Source organism: Callorhinchus milii, unplaced genomic scaffold (assembly GCF_018977255.1).
Source record: "Callorhinchus milii isolate IMCB2004 unplaced genomic scaffold, IMCB_Cmil_1.0 Scaffold4, whole genome shotgun sequence".
Classification (NCBI taxonomy): domain Eukaryota; kingdom Metazoa; phylum Chordata; class Chondrichthyes; order Chimaeriformes; family Callorhinchidae; genus Callorhinchus; species Callorhinchus milii.
This window is the reverse complement of record NW_024704745.1, coordinates 17,897,093-17,924,298: the sequence shown is the minus strand read 5'-3', so window position 1 is coordinate 17,924,298 and position 27,206 is coordinate 17,897,093. Positions and strand designations below refer to the sequence as shown.

Here is a 27,206-nt window from a genome sequence, read left to right as displayed (position 1 = left end):
TCACAGTTTATTTTTTACATTCCGCCTTCTTAGAGCCTCACCAAACCTCTTAACCTTTCTCCCCTTGTAAAAACCCTTACTCTCTGGCTCCTCCCTACCACTCTGGCCTCCTCACTCCCCAATCCACCACCCGGGACCTCTGCTCAACTGGCATGAGCCTCCTGCTCGTCCCTGGCACCCTCCGCCCCACCATTGGAGGTCGCCCTTTCAGCCACTACGCCCTGAAACTCTGGAACGTCCTCTCCTTCACTCCCTCCGCCTTGCCCCCTCTCTCCCCTTTTTCCAAGTGCCGCCTGAAAACCTTCCTCTTTGACCGTGCTTACAGCCACCTCCCCCCTCACCCTACCACACCCCCGGTTCAGGGTCAGGCTCCACCACTGTTAAGCGCTTTGAGACACTACCCTGCTTGGAGGGCTCTATATATGTGCAAGTTGTTGTTGTTATTGGAAGTCTTCCCAAAGTTGATATTCCTTACAAATTGGCGGATTTGTTTAGTGACGTTGGCAAATGAATGAGGAATCCGATTAAAAGTGAGACATTTTCCTCTAAAGATGAAATTTTATTGCAAAACTTTGTAAAAACAAACAAAAAATATCCAGCAGTTGGGATAGAATAAGAAATTTCAGTAGGAAAAGACAGAAGACAGTCATTTAGTTTACACAGTACATGGCCTATACATGCTTCTATGAATTTGCAGTATTCCATGAATGGACACATTAAAAAAATGATTTACAAAACCCTCAAGAGTTGATGGCTGAATCAAATTAAACATTATATTATTGCTACTTTTATTACTAATTTTCAAATATCATAGAGTACTTCTTTTCTAATACATTTACAAAAACAACTTGCTTGCTTGGTTTCTACGTTGTACAATCCTTCGTATAATTAGGGTCAATGAAGCCATAGAAAAACGCAACTGTAGGAAAAAGTGCCCAGGAGTTAAACTGCCTTTTCTGTAGAGAGACCTGCTATGTGTATCGCAAATCTCAGTCCACAGTGCAGGTGGTTTTCCTGACAGGTTACGTAGCAATCACATCATTTCACTGATGCTTCAAATCCCAAAACAGTAGAAAATTTCAATCTGTAAGTTTTTTAAATTTGGTTTTATCGAACAAAACAAAAATGATACGAGAGTGCCAAGTTTGCTTAAAAATTGTGGGAAGTGTACTCCTGATATACACAGCACCTTGAATACACAGACTGAAAGGCATTACAACTGTACATCTGAGAATAATAGTCACAAAAGATGCATACTGCTTAGTATCATACCCTTTAATATAAAAATCCTGTAATGCCAAAGTTTAAATGTATAAAATTGGCATTGGAGAAAGAGAATCACACTTCAAAAATGGCACCTTCAAGGCTCTCTGGCCTGCCACATGAAAAGTTCTCACTTATTTGCAGACTAGGATTATAAACCTGTTCTATGTTCAGTTACTGTTTTCAGAGGTTCATTCTTGGCATGATCCAGAGGTCAAAAAGACATTGTCCAAGCCAATTTCTCCAGTTCTGCTCATCCCTCGCTCTGCTTCGAAGGCAATCTACAGGAATAAAAAAAGACGTTTGAATGCACAATTTCACATAAAGTGAATTCAACAATTTTCTAAATTCTGGACACTCAACAAATGCTACATAAATACAGTGTAGACCCAAATGTAAATTCTCCCTGCACTGTTTTCTTTTTGCTTACTTGCTATTTTTAAAAACATGTGAATAGAAGAGTTTAAACCATGGATATTTACAGGACAGAAGAAGGTTATTTCAGTCCATTGCGTCTGTGTTGGAACTTGTAGAAACCAAGTCAAATTGAAATGAGTCAGAGCAGGCCCACTAGCCTGAGATGTAGCCATAAACTCACAATTATGCTAGAATTAGTGTGTAATGCAATCGGTTAAATACCTATAGTTATTGCTATAGAAAAGGACAGGTGGCATCAAAATAATTCTAACAGAGGATTGGTAGAATATAGAATATTTTTCAACAAATGGCTGTTGAAGCTGTGCTGCAGTATTTAAATGGGTATTGGATAATAATAATAGTATTTGATAAAGCATCTTTCATGTTGGGAGGACGTCTCAAAGCTCTTCACAGGAATTTACTGTAAACCTTGTATGTGAATGCAGTAGCTCATTTTCACACGGACATGTTCCACAAACAGCCATGAAGTGAATGATCAATTTTATTTTTCAGGAGATTTCTGGCCAGAACACCAGGTATGAGGGAAAGAGCACGGGAATGCGATTATGGCTCTCGTGAGAAACATAGCACCAATCCAAACATGGTGGAGTGAATATCCTTCTGTGCTGTAAATAGTCAATGATTTTTATAATACTTCCCTGAGGATGAAGTATTAAAACAGTAATTTCAACATCTATGTTTAAGTAATTGGACATTTTCTTCCCTTGACACTCAGTGTTTGTGCTGGGGTATCAGGGGATTGCTCTCCAAACTGGAAATTCATTTTCCTTAAGTTCGGAGGCAAATTCCAGAAAGATAGAGCTTGCAAACAAAAATCCCCAATTGTTAGTAAGTACAGAAGTACAGCAGTTTAACTTGTAATAAATATGCTAATGAATATATTAAGAGTCATGAGAAATCAGAGCCGGTTATAAAACGTCTTTATAAAAAACATGCACAGCGCACTTTTGGGTTAGGAAATTTAATTTGGCATGGTTGCCAATTTAACAAACAGTGCCAGACATATTGTTACAAAGTTCTGTACATAAAACAGTCTAACACGCCAGTATATTTTTCATTCCACATTTATATTAAGACATCTGTGGAACACAACATTTGCTAACGTACAGTGTATATCAGATTTTAGACTACATGTCTATTGAAGCCATCTAATTAAAGGCAGTTTCTCTTTTCTTTTTTGATACTTTACAGAATCCTTTCCAACTTCCCTGGTGGCTCAACTAGTTTGTTCGGTAATTAGATGAGCTACACATCCCGGGTCCAGATTAAAATGCTGGACTGTGCTGAGTTTGCTGATCTCAGTCAGGGCCAGCATTTGGGACACTGAAGTTGGTCTTAGTGCTTCTGGTGTCAGGGAGTCAAAACTGACTCTCTGTTCCTGCTCCTGATTGTTATCCAGCAAGCATTGATGGGGGAAGGGAGCACATGCCAGGATTGGGTTGTGAGCAACAAAAACAACTTGCATTTAAGTCCTCCGTGATCAAACAATTTGTTCACACTTGAATGATGGCTACTTGGATAAACCATATTCCTAGTGTAAGGAATGATGGAGTCAAAAAGCTTTCAAGAAGATAGGAAGAGAAGAGAAAATTAACAATAGCAACAAGGAATAAAATTGTTTCTATAGAGCCATGATTCAGGCTCATTCTATGACTTCACAGACTGTAAACCATCCATTGTCATCGTTGAATGGACTCTGCTATTGAAGGAATTCTGCCCTCACAATAAAAATGTTTAGCAAATATTTCCTCATTTATTCATAAAGCGTCTCTTTTGGCTCTTCTCTCTGGGCTGACAAACATAAAGGTTTTACCAAACATCTTTCTTTGAAAACCCTGCTCTTTTTAAGAGAAACAAAGATTGAGGAAAATATTTTAACAACAAAAGGCCCATCACTCGCACATGGACGATCTTAGGGTTTGCTTTTTCCACACGCTCCTTAAGGAGCACATCTGATATAGAAAGTCTAAACATACTGCTCAAAATGATTAATAACCACTTTCTTACTTCACTCTCTTTCTCTCAACTGTCTCAATGTCACAACACAATCAATGTGAAATAAAATTATATACAATCTATGTATATAAAAAAAATTGGCCACTCACTCCATGACTGTTTGTGGGACATTGCTGTGCGCAACTGGCTGCCGCGTTTCACCCACAAATATACAATCAATTCACTTTACAGTATATTATGTGAAGCGCTTTGAGGCATCTAGAAGACGTGAAAAGCGCTATATCAAATGCAAGGATTATTATTATTATGTCGGGGTAATTTGTAATTTTATTAACCTGGAGGTTTGTGACTCTCAAAAACACAAAGTCAATTCTCTTTCCACAAATAACCTGCTTCTTGTTTGTATCAATTGAGTGGTTTAAAAAATGCAGTGTTATTCCATTTCCATCACAATCTCAGTATGTGTTTAACCCCTTCACTGACCCCGTGTGTATTTACTCAATGCTTCTAATTTCCCACAAAGTTGTAGTCTCTTGGGCACTGTGTTTAAAAGTTTTCTTGGTCAACTGCTAATAAAAATAATACTTGCATTTGGTATAGGTTCTTGTCACATTTAAAAGTCTCAAAGCCCTTCCAACAATGAGTTACTTCGAAATGTGGTGACTGTGCACACAGACAAACACAGCAATGACCAATTAATCTATTTTGTGTGAATTTGCTTGAGAAATATGAGCACCCTATTCTTTGAGTGCCATGGAAATTTTAATGTCGAACTGAACTTATTCCTGTTGAAATGCAGTAGCAATCTGCTTCAAAATAAAAACTAACAAAATCTGTTTGTTTGATTTTATTTCAAGCAAAGAGCAAATTAAATGTCATCTGTAGTTCTTTAAATTTTCATCACTGTGTGTGTCCTGTCTGTTACAATACGTAGGCCTAAATCAATGCTCAGAGTTTCGTATTGGACCACCAGAGAATGGGAAAATAGTTTAAATCTCAATAAAAAAACATCAGAAGTAAGTATTTGAATATAATATCTCACAATATATAGTTTGGGACATGACACGTCAAGCTTGAAAAGCAAGGATGGTGGAAAGCAAACTAAATGGACCTTGGTCTTCTTTTTCTAAGCAAATTCTTAATGTTCTAAGTTGTAAACTGCGAACTTGTATTCCAAACAGGAGGTTAGCAAGTCCAACGCATGGTTCAGAAAAGTTTCAGACCTCACTGTTTCAAAACAGTTGGGAGGTGTGGTGATGGGGGGGTGGTGGCACACATTCGGGACCAGTCAAGGTCTTTAGCTATTGACCAACATTGGTGATATTTTGTAACAATTCAATAATGAACTGTAATTATTTCACAAGGCTGCAAAATGGTGTCTTTCTAGTGAGATTTTAAACATTCTTCCAGATATTTTGGGGGGTCAGACAGATGTTCATGCATTCCACCTCCACATAGAAATCCCAGAGGTAGATTGTTGGAATGGAATGTGCACTTCCAGATCAATTGGTCATTCACCTCATGCCTAGGACATAGCTGCTGTGTTTGCTTACAAAATTACACTACACTTCACAGTAAATACATGAACATGAATAAGCACTATTAAAAAAATCATTCTTACTTCACTGCTAAGGTGATAAGACAGCACAGTGATTCAGAGATGGAAGAAGGTGGTTTTAGTCAAGGCCTGGTTGTACGGTTTTAAGCAGAGTTCAGAGTCAAACAAAATGCTAAGGTTGCCCACTGGCTGTTAACCAGAATGAGCAGCAACCAGGGAGGTTGGCAAAGTCAGAGCCAGAGGCAGAAAACATTGGTTAAGCAAGATGGCTTGAATTTTGTTGATGTTAAGATGAAGAGAGATAAGGCTCATTCAGATACATGATGTCTGACAGGCAGGCAGTCTGAAATTGACAGTAGACGCAGAGAGGCAGAATTGGGTGTCATCAGTACACTAAGCCTTACTCACAGCTTGCTCACCCCATTACTTTGTTCAGCTATCAGTTCAGATTAAAAGCAACTTGCTGACTTACATTTCTTTGAGCTTGTGAACTGTTCTTGGCTGATATAGTGACTCTTCCAACTTTCCAGCCCTCCTTGTTGTTCCTGCTCGTTTCCCAGATTGAGGAATCCTGGTTGTTGAAAAGTACCCGTAACTTTCCAACCCTCTCTCCAACCAGACGGTAATGAAATATCAAACAGAAGCTCTTCCTGGGAGCGAGATCACCAAGCAGTAGTCTCAAGCGGCCAACACCATTATTTTGGCCAAGGAGTGCAGGAACAGCCATGTAATGCCCAACACCTTGTGAGTGAAGAGCACCATTATTAGGAATCACATCAGAGTTTAATCAGGTTTCTAGATCTGACCCCACTTTCACTTGAATGTATTCATAAGAACAGCTGTTTGTCTGGAAACCAAAATTTACTGAGAGGATTCCTAACTACTTGATCAGCTGAATTTATGGTCACTGAGTTAAAAATGGAAATGTTTCGTAATGGAAGTGATCTCATGTCAAAAATAAAATGTCAACTTGTGCCATTTTCTAGCTTAATCACCGTGATTTCATCATTTAAAATATAATTCAAATATTTAGAAAAAATGACCTGCTGGCACTTGCAAACTATAGTTTGGTTTGACTGCGTTTTCGGGCATCTTTCTCTTCCCCATCCCCCTTGGCTCCCAACCCCAGCTTGGGTGCTAAGTCACAATTGATAAGTGTCTTGGGATGGCCTCCTGCATGAAAGCTGCTGTATAAATAAATTTATACCGTGTTATTTTGTGTACTGTTATCGCATCTAGATTATTTTGAAAACATAATAGATTTTTGTTGATATACAGTAAAGTTTTAACTTAGTTGAAAAAATTATTACCATTGGATCGGTCTGCAACATTCCAGTCAAAGTTATCTCCTGTATCCTGAATCCATTCACAGACGCCTTGATTAAAGCTGCAGTCCACTAAAACATCTAAACACAGACACAAAGCCTACTAGTTAACAATACCAACAAACAAAGAGTATATATTAATTTGGAAACCTTAATTTAAAGGGAAGAGAGACTATGATTCAGGAGACTGATTGTAATTATAATCTTTGAGTGATTACCTCGGAAAGTATTCCCTTTTCTTTTGACATTATATAATAATATAATAATAATGCCTTATTACGTCTTCGAGATGTCTCAAATTACTTCACAGAGTATACTGTAAAGTGAATTGACTGCATATTTTCTGGGCGAAATGCCCACATTACATTGAACAAGTTATTTCTCTTCTTCCCCCACAGTCTCCCTACGTCATACTTCATTCTTGCCCCTCCTCTCCAAAAAGATGGGTAAAAGATCTGCTTCAACAGCAAACAGTATTGGTACATGTAGACTGGTGCTGATTTTGCTTTTCCTCTCTCTTCTGTGGGATGTGTCTCACTGCCTTGTGCATCTCCAAGTAGAACAGCTTCAAACTAAATTCTTTGGATTAGATCCATTCTACAGCACTGTGGCAGAGCTGGTGAGGTACCAATGAGTTGAATCAATAATTTAGCAATAACTGTCAAGCAAAACCACTCTGGCCCCTACCCATCCCTCCCTCCACACTTTCAAACCTGTCTTACCCTCTTCTTTAACCCATGTTTCACCTGAGGCCCCGATCTTGATTCTGAAATAAGCACTTCTAGGCTAGAGAGTCTGCAAATTTCACTGGTCGTCTAAATATTCAGCCAAGAAAGCAACTATTAAACGAAAACAAATTTATGCTGCCTTCAAAAGTCCAAAGCATTGCAGGAGATAGAATTTAAAAATTGGAGCAGGTGAGGGGGCTGGAGGTGGGGGGGTGGGGGTTGAGTGAGTGTGACAATCACCTAATGCTATTCAATGTATTATAGCAGATTTAGTGTGAAGCGAAACTCCATTAATTTACGCTGACACTACAAATTTTACTCCAGTAAATTGAAAAGTGCCTCCAAAGGAAACATTGCTTTGAGGGAAATGTTAAGCAACTTTTATTGATGGGGGGGTGGGGGTGGGGTGGGGTGGAGGAAAGAGATGGGACAGAAATAAGTGAGGTAGAGCCATAGTCTCACGAGTTGGGATAATGTATATGGGATTTCGGGGTTCTCTCCTGGTCCTGGTGATGTGGTTTACATGGTATTTAAAAAATTATTGTACAAGCACGTGCAGATGGATGGTATTAGAGGACATAGTGAAAGAGCAGGTAATTGGAACTAAAATGAATGGCTTCTTAGAGGATCAAACAAATTGACCAAGTGGCCTCCTAATGTATCATACATTCTATGATTCTACGTATTTTAATGATTCACTGTTTCAAGTGATGTTGCTGGATTCCGAGTGTGTAAACATAAAACAGTTCCCAATTACTCACATCCTGATGGGGTTCCCCTTTAACATATCAGTGAAGACAACAGGCAGATGCTGTACTGAAGTAACCTGCGTTTAAGGCTTCAAACAGCTGAATGCAAATAAATGCTACCTTCAGTATATGTTTCTGCTGCAGGAATTTCTTTCTTAACCAGAAGTGGACCAAGAGCAGTTGCTTCATTCTTCCTGCGAACTAAACAAATCGTAAAGGATTAATGTGATTTGGGGTACAGTTTGGTCATGTAAAAGTGATGAGCATCTTTCAGTTGTATTCCAAGAAATATAATTGCAGGATGAAGGGTGTGCTGGAGCAGAGGACATGTTCACAATTGCCCTTCATACCAAGTTTCTTATCTCAGGTATTTTCCAAATCAGGAACAACCCCTAAGTTACTCCAATTAAATTACAATAATGACAGCCCAAATACAGCTCTCTCTGCTTGGCTCGGAGAGTCTGCCATGGCGTACTCCATTGCTAAGTCTTCCATTTGACATTTTCCCATTCCTGCCATATGCAGCCCGACCCCATTTCATGATCAGACTCAGCATCGTGACAATGAAAGGGCTCCAACTATGTCTCTCAAGGTACCCTGAGTAGGATAATCTCCAAGGACCATGCAATTGACTAAATTGAGGTGAACATGAGATAGATTATATAAAAGATTTGAGAAAAAGGAGACTGAAAACACTTCATGCATAAGGATAAGCAATTATATATATATAACTATCTATATATATGTATATATAAAACTATACATGTACTCTGCTTTTGTTAAACTGCTTCTATGGATGGCCTTCCCAACTAGTTGTCCTTTTCTTAAATCAGATATATTTCATGACCAATCAGATATATGGAGTCCTGTAGCTCAGTGGTTAGAGCACTCGCCTCGCAAGCGAGAGACCTAGGTTCGATTCTCGGCAGGGTGAAACCTTGGGCAAGTTTCCTTACTCCACATGCCTGATAATAATCCCTCAAGAAAAAATATAAATATAATAATAATTTGGTCACGCAATGCACGACTGTTTGTGGGACACTGCTGTGCTCAATTGGCTGCCATGTTTCGCCCACAAATATACAGTCAATTCACTTTACAGTATATTCTGTGAAGCGCTTTGAGATGTCTAGAAGACGTGAAATGCGCTATATCAGATGCAAGGATTATTATTATTATATTCCTATATGTGGTGTAAAGGTAGTAATTTATAATGCAATAATGTTGAATGGAACCTGATATTTGGGAGCTTGACTTTCCCTCCCCCTCTCCTTCCTTGACACCATTCTCAATGCTGAGGTTAATGTGTCTGGGTCGTGAATTTCACTTTTGGCTTGTGGAACACAGCATTCAACTGTTTATCAGCAGGATAGCAGATTACTCTGGAGTTTCTGGTTCAGTAAAAAGCACTGACCGCTGGTCGACAGCCCGAAACCTGGACATTGGAAGAATCGCTCTTAATATTCCATTCCTCCTGTGGAGCCTCACAAAATGGCCTCCAAATATATGCAATGTTCTAATTTATATCTGCAAACCTAAACTATTTGCAGTGCGTAAATGCAGCGATGCTTGTTTGCTGATTATCATCAGCATTGTGAACCACTTTTGCTCTTCCGTAGGAAGGTGGGTGGAAAAAAAATTGTGTTTTACAACATGTCCATTGGAGGGTTTTGCTCCAGCTGTTCTCAGTCCCCATAATAAAACCCTGACCTATGAATACACAAGATTAGACTGCTTAACATAGGTCTATTTGGAGGCATTATTTCAGGGTAATCCGCACCGTATTCAGGCTTCTCATTGGGAACAAACTCAATTAAAGTTGGAATTCTAGAACCTGTAGCCTCCTGTTTTGAGAGAATCTGATCTCCAGCCTATTGTTAAAATTACTATCATAAAGATCTTACCCTAGGGCAGTTATTTGTGTTACTGTGTTTTTACTTCAAACATGTTGGCATTGTGATTATTTGGAACACACTCCTCTGTCAAACGATCTTTTGGTTAATCCTTAGCCTGAAAATCTGCTCCAGCAAAAGAACCAAACAGCTGTCAGCAATAGCTGTTAACCTTTTAATAAAGGGAAATTTCTCTTTAATATACACTTACACCTGGGGTGGAAATTGTGACATGTCAGGCAATGATTATCAGATCATAGAAAAGTCCACCCAGTTAGCAGCCATTGGCGTGACCAACCCCCAACTTCATCATAATGGTTGAGTCCAATGTTGACTTGTGGGCTACCTTCGGGCTCAGCAACCCGTGGAGCACAACATTTGAGAGCGGCTTAGTTTAACTGATCCCCAGAAATCATATTCAAGTTGTACAGTGCATTTGTCAGACTGCACCTGGAGGAATGCTCACAGTTCTGGTCACTGTGACATAAGGGGGCTTCCCAGGCACTAGAGGCAGTGAGGAATGAGCAATGATTACACAAGTTGGCTTGTGTAACTTGTGTAATTCACTGAGGACAGCAGTGTCCTTCATTGCACTGAGAATATTGGCTTAGCCTCTTGTTCTCTGTATTAGTTTTACATTTTCCCTAGTGACTTTAAACTTGTAAACGGCAAATATTCATTACCTAATGCAAAATGAATGATTTTTGGTAACAATAAATGATGCTGATTTATTATAGAATAGAAATAGGTCTGTCGAATAAAACTATTTTTCAATATTTAATTGGACTATGATCACACTTTTAAAGGGATAATAATAATAATTCTTGCATTTGATATAGCGCCTTATCACATCTTCAAGACGTCTCAAAGAGCGTCACAGAATATACTGCAAATTAAATTGACTCTGTATTTTATGAAATGGGATGATCATCAGCAGTGCCCTAGATTCATTACTATGCAGGCTATTCAGTAATATTAAAGGGAATCAGTGAATCATAGAAATCTACAGCACAGAAGAAGCCATTTGGCCCATCAAGCCTGCACTGGCTCTCAGAGCTGGACTACTGTACTGCGTTTTCTTGACACATAAAATACACTGGACGTACCAAACACATCTCCCCTGGGACTCAGCTCCTCTGAATCAATGTAGTTCTCATCCTCCTCTTCACTGCCATCAAAAGTCACCTCGTATTCTTTCTCATCATAGTTCCCAATGTAAACACCGTCTTCATAGTCAAATGGTTGGAGACGATCACGAGAAGGTGGCGTGGGCACTGGATGAGGGATGGCGTTCTTTATCACTTCACTGTCTCTTCCATTATTCCTGCTTGCCAGGATTTTTTTAATTTCATCTCTATTTCCTCCCAAAATTACAGGCCCTTCAATGTAGGGAAATTCAGGAACAGCTGAGAGGAAAAGAATTCCATTAAGCAATTATTTTTTAATTTTTTTCAAATAGCGCATACAGTCAAGTGTAAATACAATATAACCATGGATATTGACACTGTCAGCCTGGCTGACTCATGTAGGCTGACTCTCCATTTAATAGATGGGAGTGTGCCATATTGTTAGAGGTACCATCCTTTAGATGAGATGTTCAACAAAGGTCTTGTCTGCCTGTCCGTTTGCACGTTAAAGATCTCATGGCATTATTCAAAAACAAAAGGGAATTTCACCCAGTGTCTTGGCCAACAAACCCCAATAAAATTAATCATTCACTTCATGACTGTTTATGGAACTGCGCCTTCAATCTAGTTGAGCCAACAGTAAATTTAACAGCAGCAGAAATCCAACTGAGCCAGATTCATAGCTGCGATATGAATGTGGATAATCAGCTAGGCCGAATTAAACCAAATCCCGTTCCACACACCGGGAACTTGGATTGTCTTACTCCCCAAACCCCAATCTGGGCCCTAAACCATCAAAAGGCAGTGCAGATCCAATGCCTTGCAACACGACTTCATGAGCAAGTCAATTGGCCAAATCACCTCTAACCAGGCAAGCCCAGTATGAGCCGGGTGACCAAGTGCTCAAGTTAGTTCTGTATTCCAGTTTCCTCTTTTTGAGAGCGGATTAAACTCCTTAGGATGGGACCACTGTTATCCCAATCCCAGCCAACAGAGGGCCGAGGGATTAGCATTTCTATCAGTAGCTTTGCCTCCACGAATAAACCATGGGCAGGCTCGGAACAGTGGGACTAATCAAAATGCAGCCTTCTCCTGTTAATCCTCACCAGTTATAAATACCAAATAGGTGGGGTGGGGACGCATCAAGACTGTAATTCAGAAGGTAATGCATATCTGCTTTCTGCTCCTGTTCTATACGAATGCACCAGTACACTAAGCTAAACCAGTCTCCGCCTGTGGAGAATGAAACAGAGCAACCAAGCACACCTCAAGGTACAAGGCATATTCAAATGAAATATTGTCCGAGATTCATTGAAAATGTTGATGACTGCAGTGCAATTCAATTCAGCACTTGATAAAATTTATAAAGATAAAAACAGAAACAGCTGACATTCCACTGCAGAGGGTCATGCTTCCAGGGATGAATCAGGGTATAACAGGGACAATAATTAAATGCATAAAGGGGCAGCAAACACAAATTAGGTTGTGGTGCAGGAGGAGTTGGAAGAATGGTTGAGCAACTGTGCAAACTGTGGGGCAACAGGTTCTACTGGTCGTTTTCTCACCATTAATGGTGTCGTCAGTGCTACCCAACTCTCCATCAAATGGTCCTTGGAGGAAAGGTTTAACTGTGAAAATAAACAACATTTAGTTCAGTTATATTCCAACACACAAGTGTTTGTCGTGTCTCAGCAGTCTAGAAAAAAAACTTCTACTTTTTAACTCATTCTTTCCCAGCATGTCAAAGCAGTTAGAAGACCTTAGTATCCTCAGTAATTAACATCTTACTTCCCTCCCTCCCTAACTCTCTGATCTTCTCCTATACCACCCCTCTGTTTGCCTCCCCCCCACCACCCCATCCAATCAGCAAACTCAGGCTTTCTGTACATCCCCCGTCCTCTCCACATCACCATCGGTGACCAAGGTTTCAAATTCTACATTACTAACGTTTCTCTCTGTCTGTCTCCCTCTCTGTTGTTAAGTACTGGCTTAAAACCACCTTTCATTTTCCCCTTCTACCCATTTCACCAAGCTGTGCTACCATGAGTTCCATCAAAAACTGAGCTAATTTCTACCCTCACCTGACAATTCACACTCCCGCTTTGAGGAGCAGCAATGGATAGCAATCGGGAGTTGGAATTTTGGCTTATTTTCCCCCTTTATTACTCTAAATCATTGAGGGCAACTGTAGCTCCCAGGCCCACTCTTACCCTAGCTGAGATCAGCCAGAGATTGAACATGGGATCCATGCATTAACCCTATCTATAAAATGAATCTTTTAAGCTCTGAGAGGCTACCCTGTGAGAAGAGCGCTATATAATGCAAATTATTGTAGTAGAGGCACCAAATTATTTTAGGTAAGAGTTCTAAAGTCACATTTTATGTCAAATCCATAAGAAATTAGCATAATTTAGCTAAATTAAATATTTTAAAGTTATGTAATTTTCAAACCATTGCTAACTACATGTGGTCAGAACCAACATGTTCAGTAAGATTAGGGAAATGATGACAGTGTTCAGTGTTATTTCCTCCTCCCTGAAATGTTCTGAAATTAATCATTATTGTATCTGTGTAGAATACTTACAGGACCCGGGAAGAGCTGTTATGGTGCCACTGTTTATCAGTGGCTTAGTCATGATTAGATAAACTCTGAGGTACTTAGCTGTTTCTGTATGGCTGGTGTTTAAAAATTCTACAGTAGCAATAATATTAATCAGTGTCACTTACCAGAACATTGAAAGCCACTGCCTCTGTATCCTGGCTTACATTTACATTTAAAGGCTCCCTGCGTGTTGTGGCAATCTGCATGGATGCTACAAGTGTGCATATTGGTAGTACACTCATCAACATCTGTCAAACAACATTGAAGCATGTTAAAAGATCCTATTGGAAAAAATATTTATTTTGCATCAATCACAAAGTTCTCGAAACCAGATCCTAGTTTCGGTCTATACCCTGAGTGATAAACACATAAGGTGATAAGATTGAAATTGCGAGATGAAAGGTGATAGGTTTGACCCATTCTAACTCAACTCTAAGCAACTCCATTCCAGAGTCCCTTCAACTTGCTCCCTCTCCATTTTAAAACTTGCGTCAACATCGGGCTTTTTGTTATCTCTTCCCCCACAATCACCACCCCCTCCCCCCCCACCACCACTGCCACAGTGCAGGTGCCAAGTCAGCTGTGTTAAGCACTTTGAGACATCTTCCTGACGTAGCAGGTAATAAAAATGTAAATTGTATTGTATGAACCCTACCTATACACTCGTATTTGCTATTGATGTACTTGAGCTCATAGCCGCTTTGACACTTGCAGAAGTAACTGCCAAATGTGTTCACACACCTCCGCAGTGCAGGGCAGAGAACTTTGCCATTGGAGCACTCATCAATATCTGTTGCAAAATAAAACACCCAAGTTTACACAGAGAACATCAACAATTACACAGAGATTAATAAAAATTCCAGGATGATTACATAATGGGATTATACAGATAGAGTTTAACAGATATCTGGAGTTATGTGATAAACTATGAGCGAGAGAGGGTGGAGCAGTTTGCAGTCATTCTAAGAACCCTGAGAAGAGATTTCTACCTTTTAATTGTTTTATAGTTTATAGTTTAAAAATAGTAATTTTATTCTGTTCTGTTAACACTTCTGAGGTTGATGTGTGATGCCGGGCATTTTGAAGAGATGACGTTATTGGCAATTTTGGGGGAAGTGGTTCATGATTATCCACAGTTGAATAGCTGTCAGACACAGAGACATTTCCTACGGTTACTGATAAATTTGTTGTGATAGGTAGAATTACAGAGAAATGCACAGACCTATGCAGGTTTTTCTGTCCGGCCCTAGCTGAAGTCCAGAGGATGGACAAAGGCAACGAATTTCTCCTTTCACATCCTCACAACCATACTGACAGTTTGCCATGGCACAAGATCTGGAATCTACAAACAACATATGAATGACTCTTACAAAAACACTACCATCTTAACGATGTAAAAGTGAACAAAGACAGAAAATCTAATAAAATGAAAGGAACAAGCACGGTTGCTAATTTCTTGACGTGATTGCTGGATTACACAGTCAGAACAATTAAGTGTACAATTAGAAGGTTATAATTGTATTGCATAAGGCAATGATCAGACTGCACTTGTAATACTCATTTCTGCCACAAAGTATACATTCATGACAACTCCGATAATGCAGTTTTCTGGATCCAAAATCTCAGAGACAACATTAAAATGGGAGTGGGAAAAACTGCATGACTTCCTGTGGTCATCGTGGAAGTACTTTCTGCATTTACCACATGTTCATTATTCTCTATACAGTAACACTCATATATTCTATATGGACTATACAGTCTCTCCCACATACTCATATAACAACAACAACTTGCACTTATATAACGCCCTCCATGCAGGGTAACGTCTCAGAGCACTTGTTTATACAATTACACAAGTCTTAAATCCACTATGATATCCTGGCTCCCAACTCTTTTCTCCATCGGATGCCAGGAAAAGAGTTGATAGGAAGATCATGTTAGAGATTTTCCTTTGGGAGTTAGAGTAACAGGAATACTGATGGGGGTTGGAAGGGGGGAGAGCAGAGGAGAGTGAGAACCACTACACTGTGAAAGTGTGTCCACCTTTACATTAATATCCAAATTCAACTGACATCCTATCATATTCTATTCAAAGCTAAACCGAGTATTATGTTACAGGGCAAGGAAATGGAGTATGTGTATGTGCAACTGATGAGCTTAAAAAAAATCTTCATTGTAAAATAAAAAGCATCCTATTTAGCATAAATACTAAAATGCATGCAACATGTTGAAATACTATAAATTACTCGGGGATGAAACGTAATGACCCCAAGAGCCAACATGTGCTACAGCACAATTATCACACCATTCCAGGGATACTTTACTCACTAGCACATGTGCCATCTGGCATCAGCATGTAACCATTCAGACAGTAGCACTTGTAACTGCCGTGAGTATTCATACATCTGTGCTCACAGGGCCTTGGCTTCAGTCCACATTCATTAAAATCTGGAAAGGCCCAAAACAAATCATCAGTTTGAAAGAAAAGAAAAACAGGGAATAAATTATGTCACTTGTTTTTACCTGCTAGGTTTTGATTTTTTTTAGCTAAATAATAATTGAGCAATTATGAGCAAAACATGAAAGAGCTGCTGAAACATGAAGGGTGAGAGGTTCTTCTTGACATGAAATCTAGCGACTTTGACAATGTAATGAGCACTTATATCAGGAAAGTATTTAGAAGATGAAAGTATTTGGAAGATAAAATCGTTGATTTGGCCTTTCGTCTAATGTACCTTAGAGTCTGAATTCATTCTGACTTAACATACTGGCAAGATGCATGATTGAGCGAGGAACAATGGAAGCAATGGAGAAAAGGATGAACTAAGACTGATGTTTGTGAATACCAATAGGTAGACAGGTTGGAGGAATGTGGGAAGGATGCGGGAATCTGAGCTGTACATTTAAGTTTAATTTTCATGTGCCTATTATGTTAATTGTCTTCATTTAATTGGAATGGTAGAATGGTAATGACTGTCTTTTGGGACTCATCCAAAGACTGGGAGTAGGCTAGAGAGTATCACAACACTTTTGATTGATAGGAGTTATTGTGGGGTTTCTGCAGCAATTTCCGGGATATAAAGTCTTTAAATTAGTCTAAGTCCTTAAAAATAGGCTATGGCTTCATAATGTATAAGTTTTGACCCTACTTTTCTGGAGTAACAGGCTGATAGAGGGGGAAATCTGAAATGTGATAATGTGACCTCTTCTGAAATTCTGTATAAAGATTTGGATGTTGAAACATTTCCAAACTCTCCAGTTAGTGAGATACTTGCATTATCTTGGAAGCGTGAACTTGAGTCCTGTTCTTACAAACTCGACTGGAACTCTGTATTGCCACACAGTAAATTGTACGTGCAGAAGAGCATAGTTTAGTGGTCCTTTGCTGTATTGAGATCAACACTTACCTTGGTTGCAGGTTTTACCAGTAAATCCTGGATAACATTTGCATTTATTTGACCCGATACATTCCCCATGTTTACATCCATGTTCACAGATAGCTGGAAAAGAAGATGGTAACAGATATATGACTGGGCTAGCATTTGACAAGACTTTTTTTGGTGATTAAAACAGCTCTTATTTAGCAGGTTGATTTAATTCAGAATTATTTGAACCTGAGGAACCTCGAATGCTGAAATTTCTGTTTCCACAATAGGAAATAACAATAAATAAATAACTTAACAATAGGCATGTTCTGTAAAATACCAACACCAGGGAGGAAACAAACAGTGTTCTTGCCCATGGTCACAATCTAGTAACTCTTGGTGGAAAGTGTGGGTGTGAACATTTATTAAGGATGTTGTTGGCCTAGGCTGTGATGCCTCTCATGAGCAAATAACCAGGTAACATTCACTTTGAAGGCTTATAAGTGAATGGCTAGTTGAGCAAGGTTTCAAAATAGCTGGTGGCCCTTATAGCAGAAAAACAGAAAAAATAAACCCTAAAAAAACTGCTTTTTATATTGAATAAAAACTGAATTAAATGGTCCTTCTGAATGTTCTATCTCAGGGTGGAGAAGAGGAAAGAAAAGTAACATTAATAGCAGTAGTTGAGACCCAGTTATATTGGAGTCTCATTTTCAGTATTTCGTAATGGGAATCCTTAATAAGAAAATCTGTTTATATTATCGTATAATATGTGCATTTTATCATAGCAGAGTTAGCAGTGTGAGATGTGCCTCATGCTGTTATCTGTTATTGAAGAAGTTCTCGTTTAAGCAATTCAGATTCTGATTAAAGAATTCTGCATCGTATATTCTAACAAAGCGCTTTGGGATGTCCTCCTGATGTGAAAGGCGCTATTCCAAATTTAAGCATTATTATTTAGAATAAAAAAAGGAACAAATTCGACCACAGTGGCAGCAGTGATTAAAAGCCAAAGATACTGACAGCACTTGTTAAGAAGCCTGTGGCTCACATCACCCCTCCCTGGGATGGGGAAGGAAGTGTATCTACAGGTGGCCTCATTTCCTGCACGTCTCTAAAACTATATTTATTTCTGCCAGTTGCAGAACTTTAATTACAAATCCATGTGCTGAACAGAAGCCTTGGCCATGCAGCGATGTTCAACCTGATATCTCCCTCAGAGCAGCACATTCATTTAAAGAGGGTATCAGCGTGCCTCATTTTTACCTTTCAGTTGTTAATAAAGATAAATTACATTATATTCAAGAAATAAGAGCACACCAAAGTTTTCAGATGCCATACAACCACTAAGTTAAAACAATTCATGTGTACCTGGCTCGAGATAGATATTTGATTTGCGGTTTGGTGTGATACAAGGTAAAACATTCAGACAGTATGGGCCAGACATACAGCTGCTGACCGCACTAGTTTGCTTATTGGCAGTGAAGCCAAGTATGGTCTCTAACCCAACCAAAACTTATATCTGAGTTAGCGAGGGAATAGTTCTAGACACAGTAAAGTACAAAATTACGACCTATAGTAGCTTTCATCCGACACATAATAAGGTTATTGCAAACCATTGATAAAGCAGGTGTGCGTGCTTCCTGTAATGTCTTTGCACAGACAGGTTCTTACAAGTCGCTCTCAGGCTGATGAGTCAAGAATAACAACCAGATTTGAAGAACAAATCTCCCCACGAGGTTTTGCAATTACTATTATTAGCTGGCTACAGTCTTCTGTCTGGCAGCCTGTAGCAGTTTATGTATCACGTAGGAGAGCACAAAAAGTTGAAGGGTATTTTACTCAGTCCAGCATTTTACTCAAGGCAATTGAAGAAGGAATATTGCTTTTTTATTTCACACCGGTATTGTAGGAGAAACTAATGCAATAAATTAATTCATGCAACCACAATAAAAAAATGTAATTATTTAGGATTCAGACTGCCTTCTGATTTGGGGCTTAATCTCTATTGCTTTTCTTATAATATATATATGAAGATATTTGATGAATATGCCAAGCATTCACTTGCAGCTCAGAGACACTTTTTTTTTACACTGGAGTTTGGTGCAGCGGGGAGCTATGATGATGGTGCTTTCTTCCATTGGTGGTAAATTGGGCTTCACATATTGCTCATTGCTCTTTGAGATTTTTAATGTGATTTTTAATGATCTTTAGGAGCTATCGAGATCCGCAATCGTCAATTATTATGAATTGAATGAGTTATGAGTTGCTGAATCTATTATTGGGGGACTTTGCACCAGCTACTTAAGTATTACAACATCAATTTGCATTTATGTATCACTCTTCACTACACTACAGCCAATATTCAGAATTCCTGGCAAAAGGACATCTTCTAGGTGGTTTTACTGCCAATCTCCAATTGGGTTTACCTTCTTGGTATAGTGCTTTGTATAATATTGTTTGACTTGAGAATGCCACATTAAGTCAATATAAACTCTTGGCACCGGTTGCTGCAGCTTTTAACACTCCTCACCCGCAAATTGTTTATATTGATTCAAATACAAATTTTGCTGCATTTGCCCACAGAATATACACAGCCACACCACTTTACAGTATATCCTGTGAAACACTTTAGAAACACTCCTGACATGAAACCTGCTATAGCGAGAAGTTAACCAGATTCAACATGTAGCACGGGATAGGTTATGTGTTTCCGAAATGGTTATGTTTCTTCTGTTTCACTACTAGGTAAAAAATAATAATCCTTATAGAATACAATACAAATTTGTATTGTTTTGTACAAGGATTATTATTATTGTTAAAATGAATTGGTGGTGACGCTGAAGGAATTGCCATTTCAGATACACACAACCTATCCCATGCTAATTGTTGATCCTGGCTGACTTCTCTCGATAGAGATGACAATGCAGCTTTACAATCAGATGCTGCTGATCATCTTGTGATCTCTAGGGTTTTGCATCTCAGTAACAAGGGACCCATATTGTCCCTACAAACTGTCTCTGCACTGAGATCAGAATCTGTGGGTGGAGTGAGTGGTACTACCCATTCACATTGCACAGTGTGGGATCCTTTACTTGTTTTAAATTCTGCATAAGTATTTGACCACCACTACATAACTGTACTGCAATATTTGAGCGCAATAAACATAGTGTGCTAATCTGCCCAGAGTTTGAAACATTTAAGCATCAGTTTGACGTACATGCATGCATACATATAAGAATGTCCCTTAAAATACTACAGAATTGAGCTCTACCATAGCCCTTTTGTAGTTATTGTTGTGAAGGCAGAAACATTCAAAAAAAAGTAATCTGAATCAGAACCACCAGTTAGGCTGCAGATATGTTGCAGTTGCAGTTGCAGTTATATCATGGCTTTAGTAATCTCTTCTGCATGCACACAATTGGATTGTGTTTGCAGGTAGCATGAGGTTGTGTTCAGAGGACAATACTTTTGTACAGTGCAGAGCTAGAGTCCGAAAAAAGACTGGACATAGAGATCAAGAAAGTAATAGAGACAGAGAGAGAATGTTAAAAAGATTTAGAGAGAAAATGAGAGAGAAAAAACAGTGGAGGCCAGCCTCGGAAGGGCCAATAGAAATATTGAAACAGAAACATTCTCAATTGTTTTTTGCAATGAAATCTCAACCTCTTTTGGGGATACCCTCTGCTCTTCTCCTTTCCTTTGTCCAAAGTTCTTTCGAGCATAGCCTCAAAAGGATTTCGGACACTAAAGAGAATTTTATTAGCCATCCCATGTTGACTGCAGGAGCCTCTTCTGGTAAAGGCATTAATTGGATGCAGCAGGGTAATTTTAAACCATCTATTTACAGTACAATACAAATTTATATTTATATGGTGTCTTTCACGTCAGGAGGATGCCCCAAAGCTTTGATACAGCTGGCTGGGCGTCCGAGCTGGATATTATATCCAAACTTTGAATCAGAGCCCTGCTAACTGGTTCTGACGAGTTCTGACGAAAGGTCATTGACCTGAAACGTTAACTCATTTTCCTCTCTCCATAGACGCTGCCTGACCTGCTGTGTTTTCCCAGTGACTTCTGTGAAAACATTTCCAGCATCTGCAGTACTTTGCCTTTTGTCCCTGCTAACTGGTGTTGGATAGCAGTTCATTTTAAGGGCAGAAATATGTTGATCTGTCGAAATCCTTGAAGGTGGTTCAATGGATAAACATAATAATAATCCTTACATTTGGCATTGTAACTTTCACTTTGTGAGGATATCTCAAAACACTTCACATGATATACTGTAAAATTAAGTGACTGTGTGTTTTGTAGGTGTAGGTGGTAGTCAATTTGTGCTCAGCAAAGTCCCAACAAACAGCTATGAAATGAATGACCAATTTTATTTAGAGTATGTTGGCCAGGTCACTGGGAGAAACTCCCTTCTCTTTTTGAATCGTAACATGGAATCTTTAACATCCAAGTGAACAAACAGTTGAGGCCTTGGTTTAATATCTCATCCGAATGACAGCACCTCCAACAATGCAGCATATCCCCAGTACTGCATTGGAGTGTCTGCTTAGTGGAGTTTTAAAGTGGGCAAGTGGAGTTTTAAATTCCAACATGGGGTTTGAACTCACAATCTACTGACTCAGAGCCGAGAGAGCTCCCAACTGAGCCAGACTGACACACAATATCTCAGGAAGGATTAAAATTATAATTTAACATTTAAGAATTGGTTTTGAATCAGCTACATTAGACTAGAGTTATTGTTCTGCAGAAGCCATTGTGAGACTACTTTTCCCTGAATGCCAATTAAGAGCCTTAAGTGCTGTTTACTACATTGTTTTTGCTAACTGTTATTTGTCACTTTTAGGGCTCAGAAACATGCTGCTTCAATTTTAAATGTAGAAATATTCATGGGCTGTTGAAACAATTTTCCATCTATTCTTGTGCTGGCTTTACAGACAACAGAAACATGGGAACTACAATATTTAAAGGCAAAACCAGTAAAACCTTTAATAAAATAATTAATAGTCTTTACATTTGATATAGCATCTTTAATGTTGGGGGGAGGTCTCAAAACGCTTAAGAATTTTACTGTAGAGTGTAGTGACTATATTTTGTGGGCAAACCCAGCAGCCAATCTGCACACCGCAATGTCCCACTTTAGTCTGTTTAGTTAATTTAAACTGCAGTCTTCATCTCTGTTTTTAAAACCTCTGCACTTCTGCACTTATGTTCCCACTGGCTAATGAGCTGACTACCAATAACATTCACACATCAGTATTATCAGGTAAAGTTCAAGCCACAGTTTTCACTGAATCAGGTTTCAGACGGGAGCTGTGCAGTTCTTGTACCTTCACATTGTCCCTTGGCATTCCTTTTCCAGCCATAACAGCATTCAAGCCTTGATCCATAACGACACACTCCAGGCTGGATCCCCGTCTGTCTTCGATCTCGAAAACTGTGTTTAAAATAAATATGTCCTATTACACCAAAGAAGCTATCACTTTTTATTCTCATAACCTTCAAAAACTTGTACAGTAAAGATGACATCTCCCCCCTTCCACCCCCACCCACTACAAACCACTATCCTATGTGCTGGTATAAACAACAACTTGCATTTATATAGCAGCCTTCACGTACAGCAACATCTCAAAGCAATTTACAGGGTTTGGATTGAACACTGAGCGAGGGCAGGGAAGGGACAGATGTGGCATTAATTTGCTCAGTGGATATCTCAATGATATTCACATTCAAATGATTCGTTAATGAGTGAGAGAAATAGCAGCGAAATGTTTAACACTCATGCCCATGTGGCAGAATGTCTTCTGCTCTTTAAATTGCCCATTGTCTAGCTTTCTAGCCTAACTTGTGGTATGTCACTGTGCCTGTAACAGTGGGGCTGATTGCTAAGACATTGTATTGAAAATGTAGTTCAATAAATGGCACATTATATACATGTATTGTATTGTGTGACTTGTTAAATAAGGAACTAACTTACTTATGCAACCCTAACTCTGCGTAAGTACTGTATTGCAAAATGTAGGACTGGTGATCTTTTTGTTATATCTCAGTTATTTAAACTTATTTAAAATAAAAAAAATCCAAAACAGTGGGGTAAAATTTGCAGTACTCCTTAAAGGATTCCTTAGCCTGTCGCAAGCAATTTTATTTTGTAAATTTAAATTCTATGCTCAGTTTGTGTTATTGTTTAATATGCTTTTTCAGAGTTGGTTTCCTGGGAATGATCTGTCAAAGATGGACAAAATCCATGCTCTTAAGCCAAAAGATTGACTCTTCTGAGTGCCTTTCTGTGATCCCTTTCCTGAAAAGTGTCATGTGTGGGTGCTGGCGGCTTGACATTCCACCTAGTCTTAGCCTACAAGAACATTTTATCTTTAAACTTAAAATGGTGTGAAATTGTGGCAAAATCTTAAATTCACTCTGAATTTGGAAGCCGGTTTCCTGCAGTTTTTAAGAAGAACCAATTTCCAAGTGATGGATGAAGAATTTTCTACAATTCTGCATCACATTAGACATTAAAGATAAAATGTTCTTGCAGCCGAAGACTAAGGTGGAATTTGGAAGGTTGCAGACGAGGTGGAATTTGGGGCCTTGGGTGGGCACAGCATCGAGCTCAGCTGTGATGATGTGTTTAGGCAGTCTGCCAGGACTCTATCTGGCCTCAAGCATGCAGAACGGCCACTTGTAGCAGGTTCTAGAGAGCTGCTGGCACCTGTGGAATCATAATCCCAGCAAAGACAAGATCCTTTAAGAAAGAGGAGGGGAGAAGAGGGGATAAGTATTGGCAAAAATAAATCTGATATTCATAGAGCATTTAGGTCATGCATACTACCCCACTATTTTCAGCAACAGCAAATTACATTTGTATAGGCCTTTCACATCAGGAGGACATCCCAAGGTACAGTATAAGCATCAAAATAAAATAATATACAACAAATGAACAAATGTTAGCCAGCAGACGCCCCCCTTTTCTGGCTTCAGTACAATGGTTGGAGCTGAATATCTTCGTGCTTCCATTGTTGTTTCAGAGCACACCACTTCAGTGCTGCTTCACACATTACTGATCTCACTCGGATTTCGGTCAGCCAGCAATGTAGCCCATGAAGCAACACTCAAATGTCGTTTTCCATGTTTCCAAACAATGGGGGAGATTGGAACAAAGATGGCGGGGATCCAGACTCATACAGTTCAGGTCACCACGACTTGAGCCCAGGCCCTAGAGGCAGTGCAGAGGAAAGCAATGAGTATGCCAGTGTTAGAGCATGAGCAATGCTCAATGACTGGACACAATAGCCTCTTCAGTCAGAGGTGTACAAAATTTTAAATGGGATTGATAAAGTAAACCTAGATCAATATTTTAGGGTTTTATTATTATTATATCAACACAGGAGAACATAGGCTGAGTTGTAAAGGACCGACACCAGAAAGCTTTTCTTTACCAGAGGGTAATCAATGACTGGAACAGGTTGCCAGGAAAGGTGATCAAAACTAGGACACTAGACTCATGTAAAAGAAGGTTGATGCAGTGATGAGGGTGAGATCAGATGGACCAAAAGTCCTTCTTTATCCAGAATTATTGACTGAAATTGTAAAGGTTTGATAATTATCACAACGAATGGGTTATAAAAACATCACATTTTTTACTTCATTAGCTTTATACTCCAGCTCCTAAAGCAATAGTTCACTAGCACCTCATAAGTCCCTATTATGAGGAGTGTATGGAAGCACAAACTGCATCTTACAATAATTGACTCCTTTAAATACTAAAAAGAATTCCAGCACAGCTAGAATCACAACGTTTGGTAAATAACTCAACTTTAATTATAAAATTTACAACCACAAATAGTTAATCCTATGCCATAGCATTTTAAAACATATTTGTGTTAGAGGTCACATATTTAATTACTTCCTATCTAGATTTGTAAATATAAACCTGATTTGAAACACATGCTTTAGTTTCGATGAGCAGAGGGACAAAACAAGATGAACTGTGCTTACAAAAAAAATGCATGAACTTCACAAAAATATCCTCCAGAAAAGAGCCACCTCTCCATGCAACACCCTTGTATCCAAACAGTATTTAATATATTCTCTCCCCTCACCAGACCCCCACCAACACTTTAATCATCATAATAATAAACTTAATCTTAAATTTCCATTGCTTGTCATATACATGTATAATACTACACAACAAAGTGGTTCCCTTGCAGACTGTAGTTTGAACAACTGTGAAAATAACCCCTTAAAATGATGTTAATGTTCTCTCCCTTACATAGTTTACTGCATGCACGTTCTTCTCATTGCCTATTACATGACTGTTCGTGAATAGTGTGTTACACTCACTGTCCACCACATAGTCCCTATTACATGTACATAGCCTAATACATGCAATGTCCACTACATAGCCTATTATACACAATATCCACTCATAGTCTGTTAATACGCACTGCCCACTCATACCTCATTTAGTTACATGTGGTGTTCATGACATAGTTTGTGTCTATTACAATCTATTACAACATTCATAGCTCGTTAAAGGCTTTGTCCATTCATTGCTTGATACATGCACCGTCAACTCTACAGCCTGTTGTATGCACAGTCCACTTATAGCCGTTTGTCACTACACTTTACAATAAATTTTGTGAAGCACTTAAGAGATCTCTGTCAAATTCAAGTATTGCTAATATTATAGACTATTATACACACTATCCCGTCCTAGCCTATTCTATGCACTATCCAGTTAGTGAAACAGATTGAAACCTCATCAGACGTATCCACTTGTTAGCACACAAAATACAAGATCACTATTTTACGTTAGATGCAACCCAGACAGAGCAAAACTAACTAAACTTAATGAAATAACACTTCTGCTGATCCTTTTCTTACAAAAATCTGAGTACTGGTATTTATCGGTGCCTTTGCAGTACAGATGGTAAAATATTGTCAATTTACCACCTTTATACATTCATTCAGTGCAAATGTGTAAAGGGTTATAGTTTCATTCTCTTGATCCAAACAAGACTGAAACTTTTCTGTTTTACAACAGTACTTCATGCTGTTCGAGTTAACTTTAACTAGTCTTAAGGTGCATGGGCACTGATCAAAAAAAGACCACTTCCTTTTATACATCAACTTAATTGGTAAGAAAAGTTTCTCCAGGGAGTTCATGTTGTAAAACTGCTCATGTTTCAGTGCACAGAAAGTTTTTCTTTCAACAACTTTACAAGACTTTGACATTCTTTAAAAAAATAAGTTTCTGGTTCGAATCAAAGAATCCAGATTTATTTGTAAAGAAAAAAATTCTTTCATTCATAAAATCACATTAGTTTCTCCTTCAGCTGCATTGTTACCTGTTTATCTGTGTTTTCCCACTGACAGCAAGATCTGCAAATGCCAGCAAACATATCCACAGCATCTTTCTGTTTAGGTTCACTATAAGTGACTCCATGTGCATGCCACAAGCTGAACTTTTCCAGAATGGAGAAACCTTCTGTATATGTCTGACACACACTCAAACTGTGCTTCTGGTCGGGACACCACTGCACTGAATGAAGGATCTGCTTCTGCTCCTGCCTCTTGCTCCCCCTGACTGCTGGGGCAGAAATGTTAGCAGAAACGGTGTGAGTGCTGCAGTCTGATGGTCTCTGCAGAGCACTTGGTGAAGTTTCTGTTGTCAGGACTGCCTGCAATTTTGGTTGGTTCTGTTCAAATTCCTGAAGTGGGTTTGCTAAAATAAATTGCCTGGGGGTAGGTAGGTCAAAGCCAGAGGGCTCCATACTCTACCTCACAGACAAAATAATGGATTGATTGATACAGCGCTCCCTGCTGCTCACTCATATGGAAACCACAGCTAAAGCCTCTTCTGTTGTGGCTTCTTAAAATTGAGAACAGTTTGCCATTAATATTCACTGCAGCCCAAGGCATATGTTACCATCAATTTAATGTGTGACAAGTGCACCTTATAAGGGCAAAACAACATGAAGTGGAATTACTGCTATGAAAAGTAATTAGAGAGGATAAATTAGTTTGGTTTAATCTTACAGAGGCAAGAAAAGTAAGGCATATGCTCGTTTTTATGTGTGAATAGTTAGCACGATAAATGTGTACAAAATGATACTCCATTTTATGTAAATCTTGCTTTTTCTCATCTGTGTCATTAGATACTCGTAGAGCTCATTTATTTTACATTCACCT

At 39.0% G+C, this 27,206-nt stretch overlaps 1 protein-coding gene across 1 annotated transcript; it reads right to left on the bottom strand.

Moving 5' to 3' along the window:
* Window positions 1–551: 551 nt before the first annotated feature.
* On the bottom strand, window positions 552–26,631 carry egfl6 (EGF-like-domain, multiple 6). Its single transcript, XM_007891619.2, has 13 exons — window positions 26,363–26,631; window positions 22,343–22,449; window positions 17,046–17,138; window positions 15,967–16,086; window positions 14,861–14,980; window positions 14,294–14,428; window positions 13,764–13,886; window positions 12,602–12,664; window positions 11,016–11,315; window positions 8,138–8,218; window positions 6,526–6,621; window positions 5,688–5,956; window positions 552–1,544 (listed from the first exon to the last, which is right to left on the bottom strand). The coding sequence occupies exons 1-13, from the start codon at window positions 26,464–26,466 to the stop codon at window positions 1,455–1,457; spliced, it is 1,701 nt and encodes a 566-aa protein (XP_007889810.2). The 5' UTR covers window positions 26,467–26,631; the 3' UTR covers window positions 552–1,454.
* Between the last annotated feature and the right edge of the window lie 575 nt (window positions 26,632–27,206).

Bases quoted from the DNA above. Each gene is read 5' to 3' on its own strand.
- egfl6 (XM_007891619.2), bottom strand. From the start codon at position 26,466: ATGCACATGGAGTCACTTATAGTGAACCTAAACAGAAAGATGCTGTGG. The intron at 14,981-15,966 runs GTGAGTAAAGTA...TGTTGTTTGTAG, and splicing joins GCCAGATGGCACATGTGCTA to ATTCCAGATCTTGTGCCATG. The intron at 5,957-6,525 runs GTAATAATTTTT...TTCACTCACAAG, and splicing joins TGTTGCAGACCGATCCAATG to GTGTTGGGCATTACATGGCT.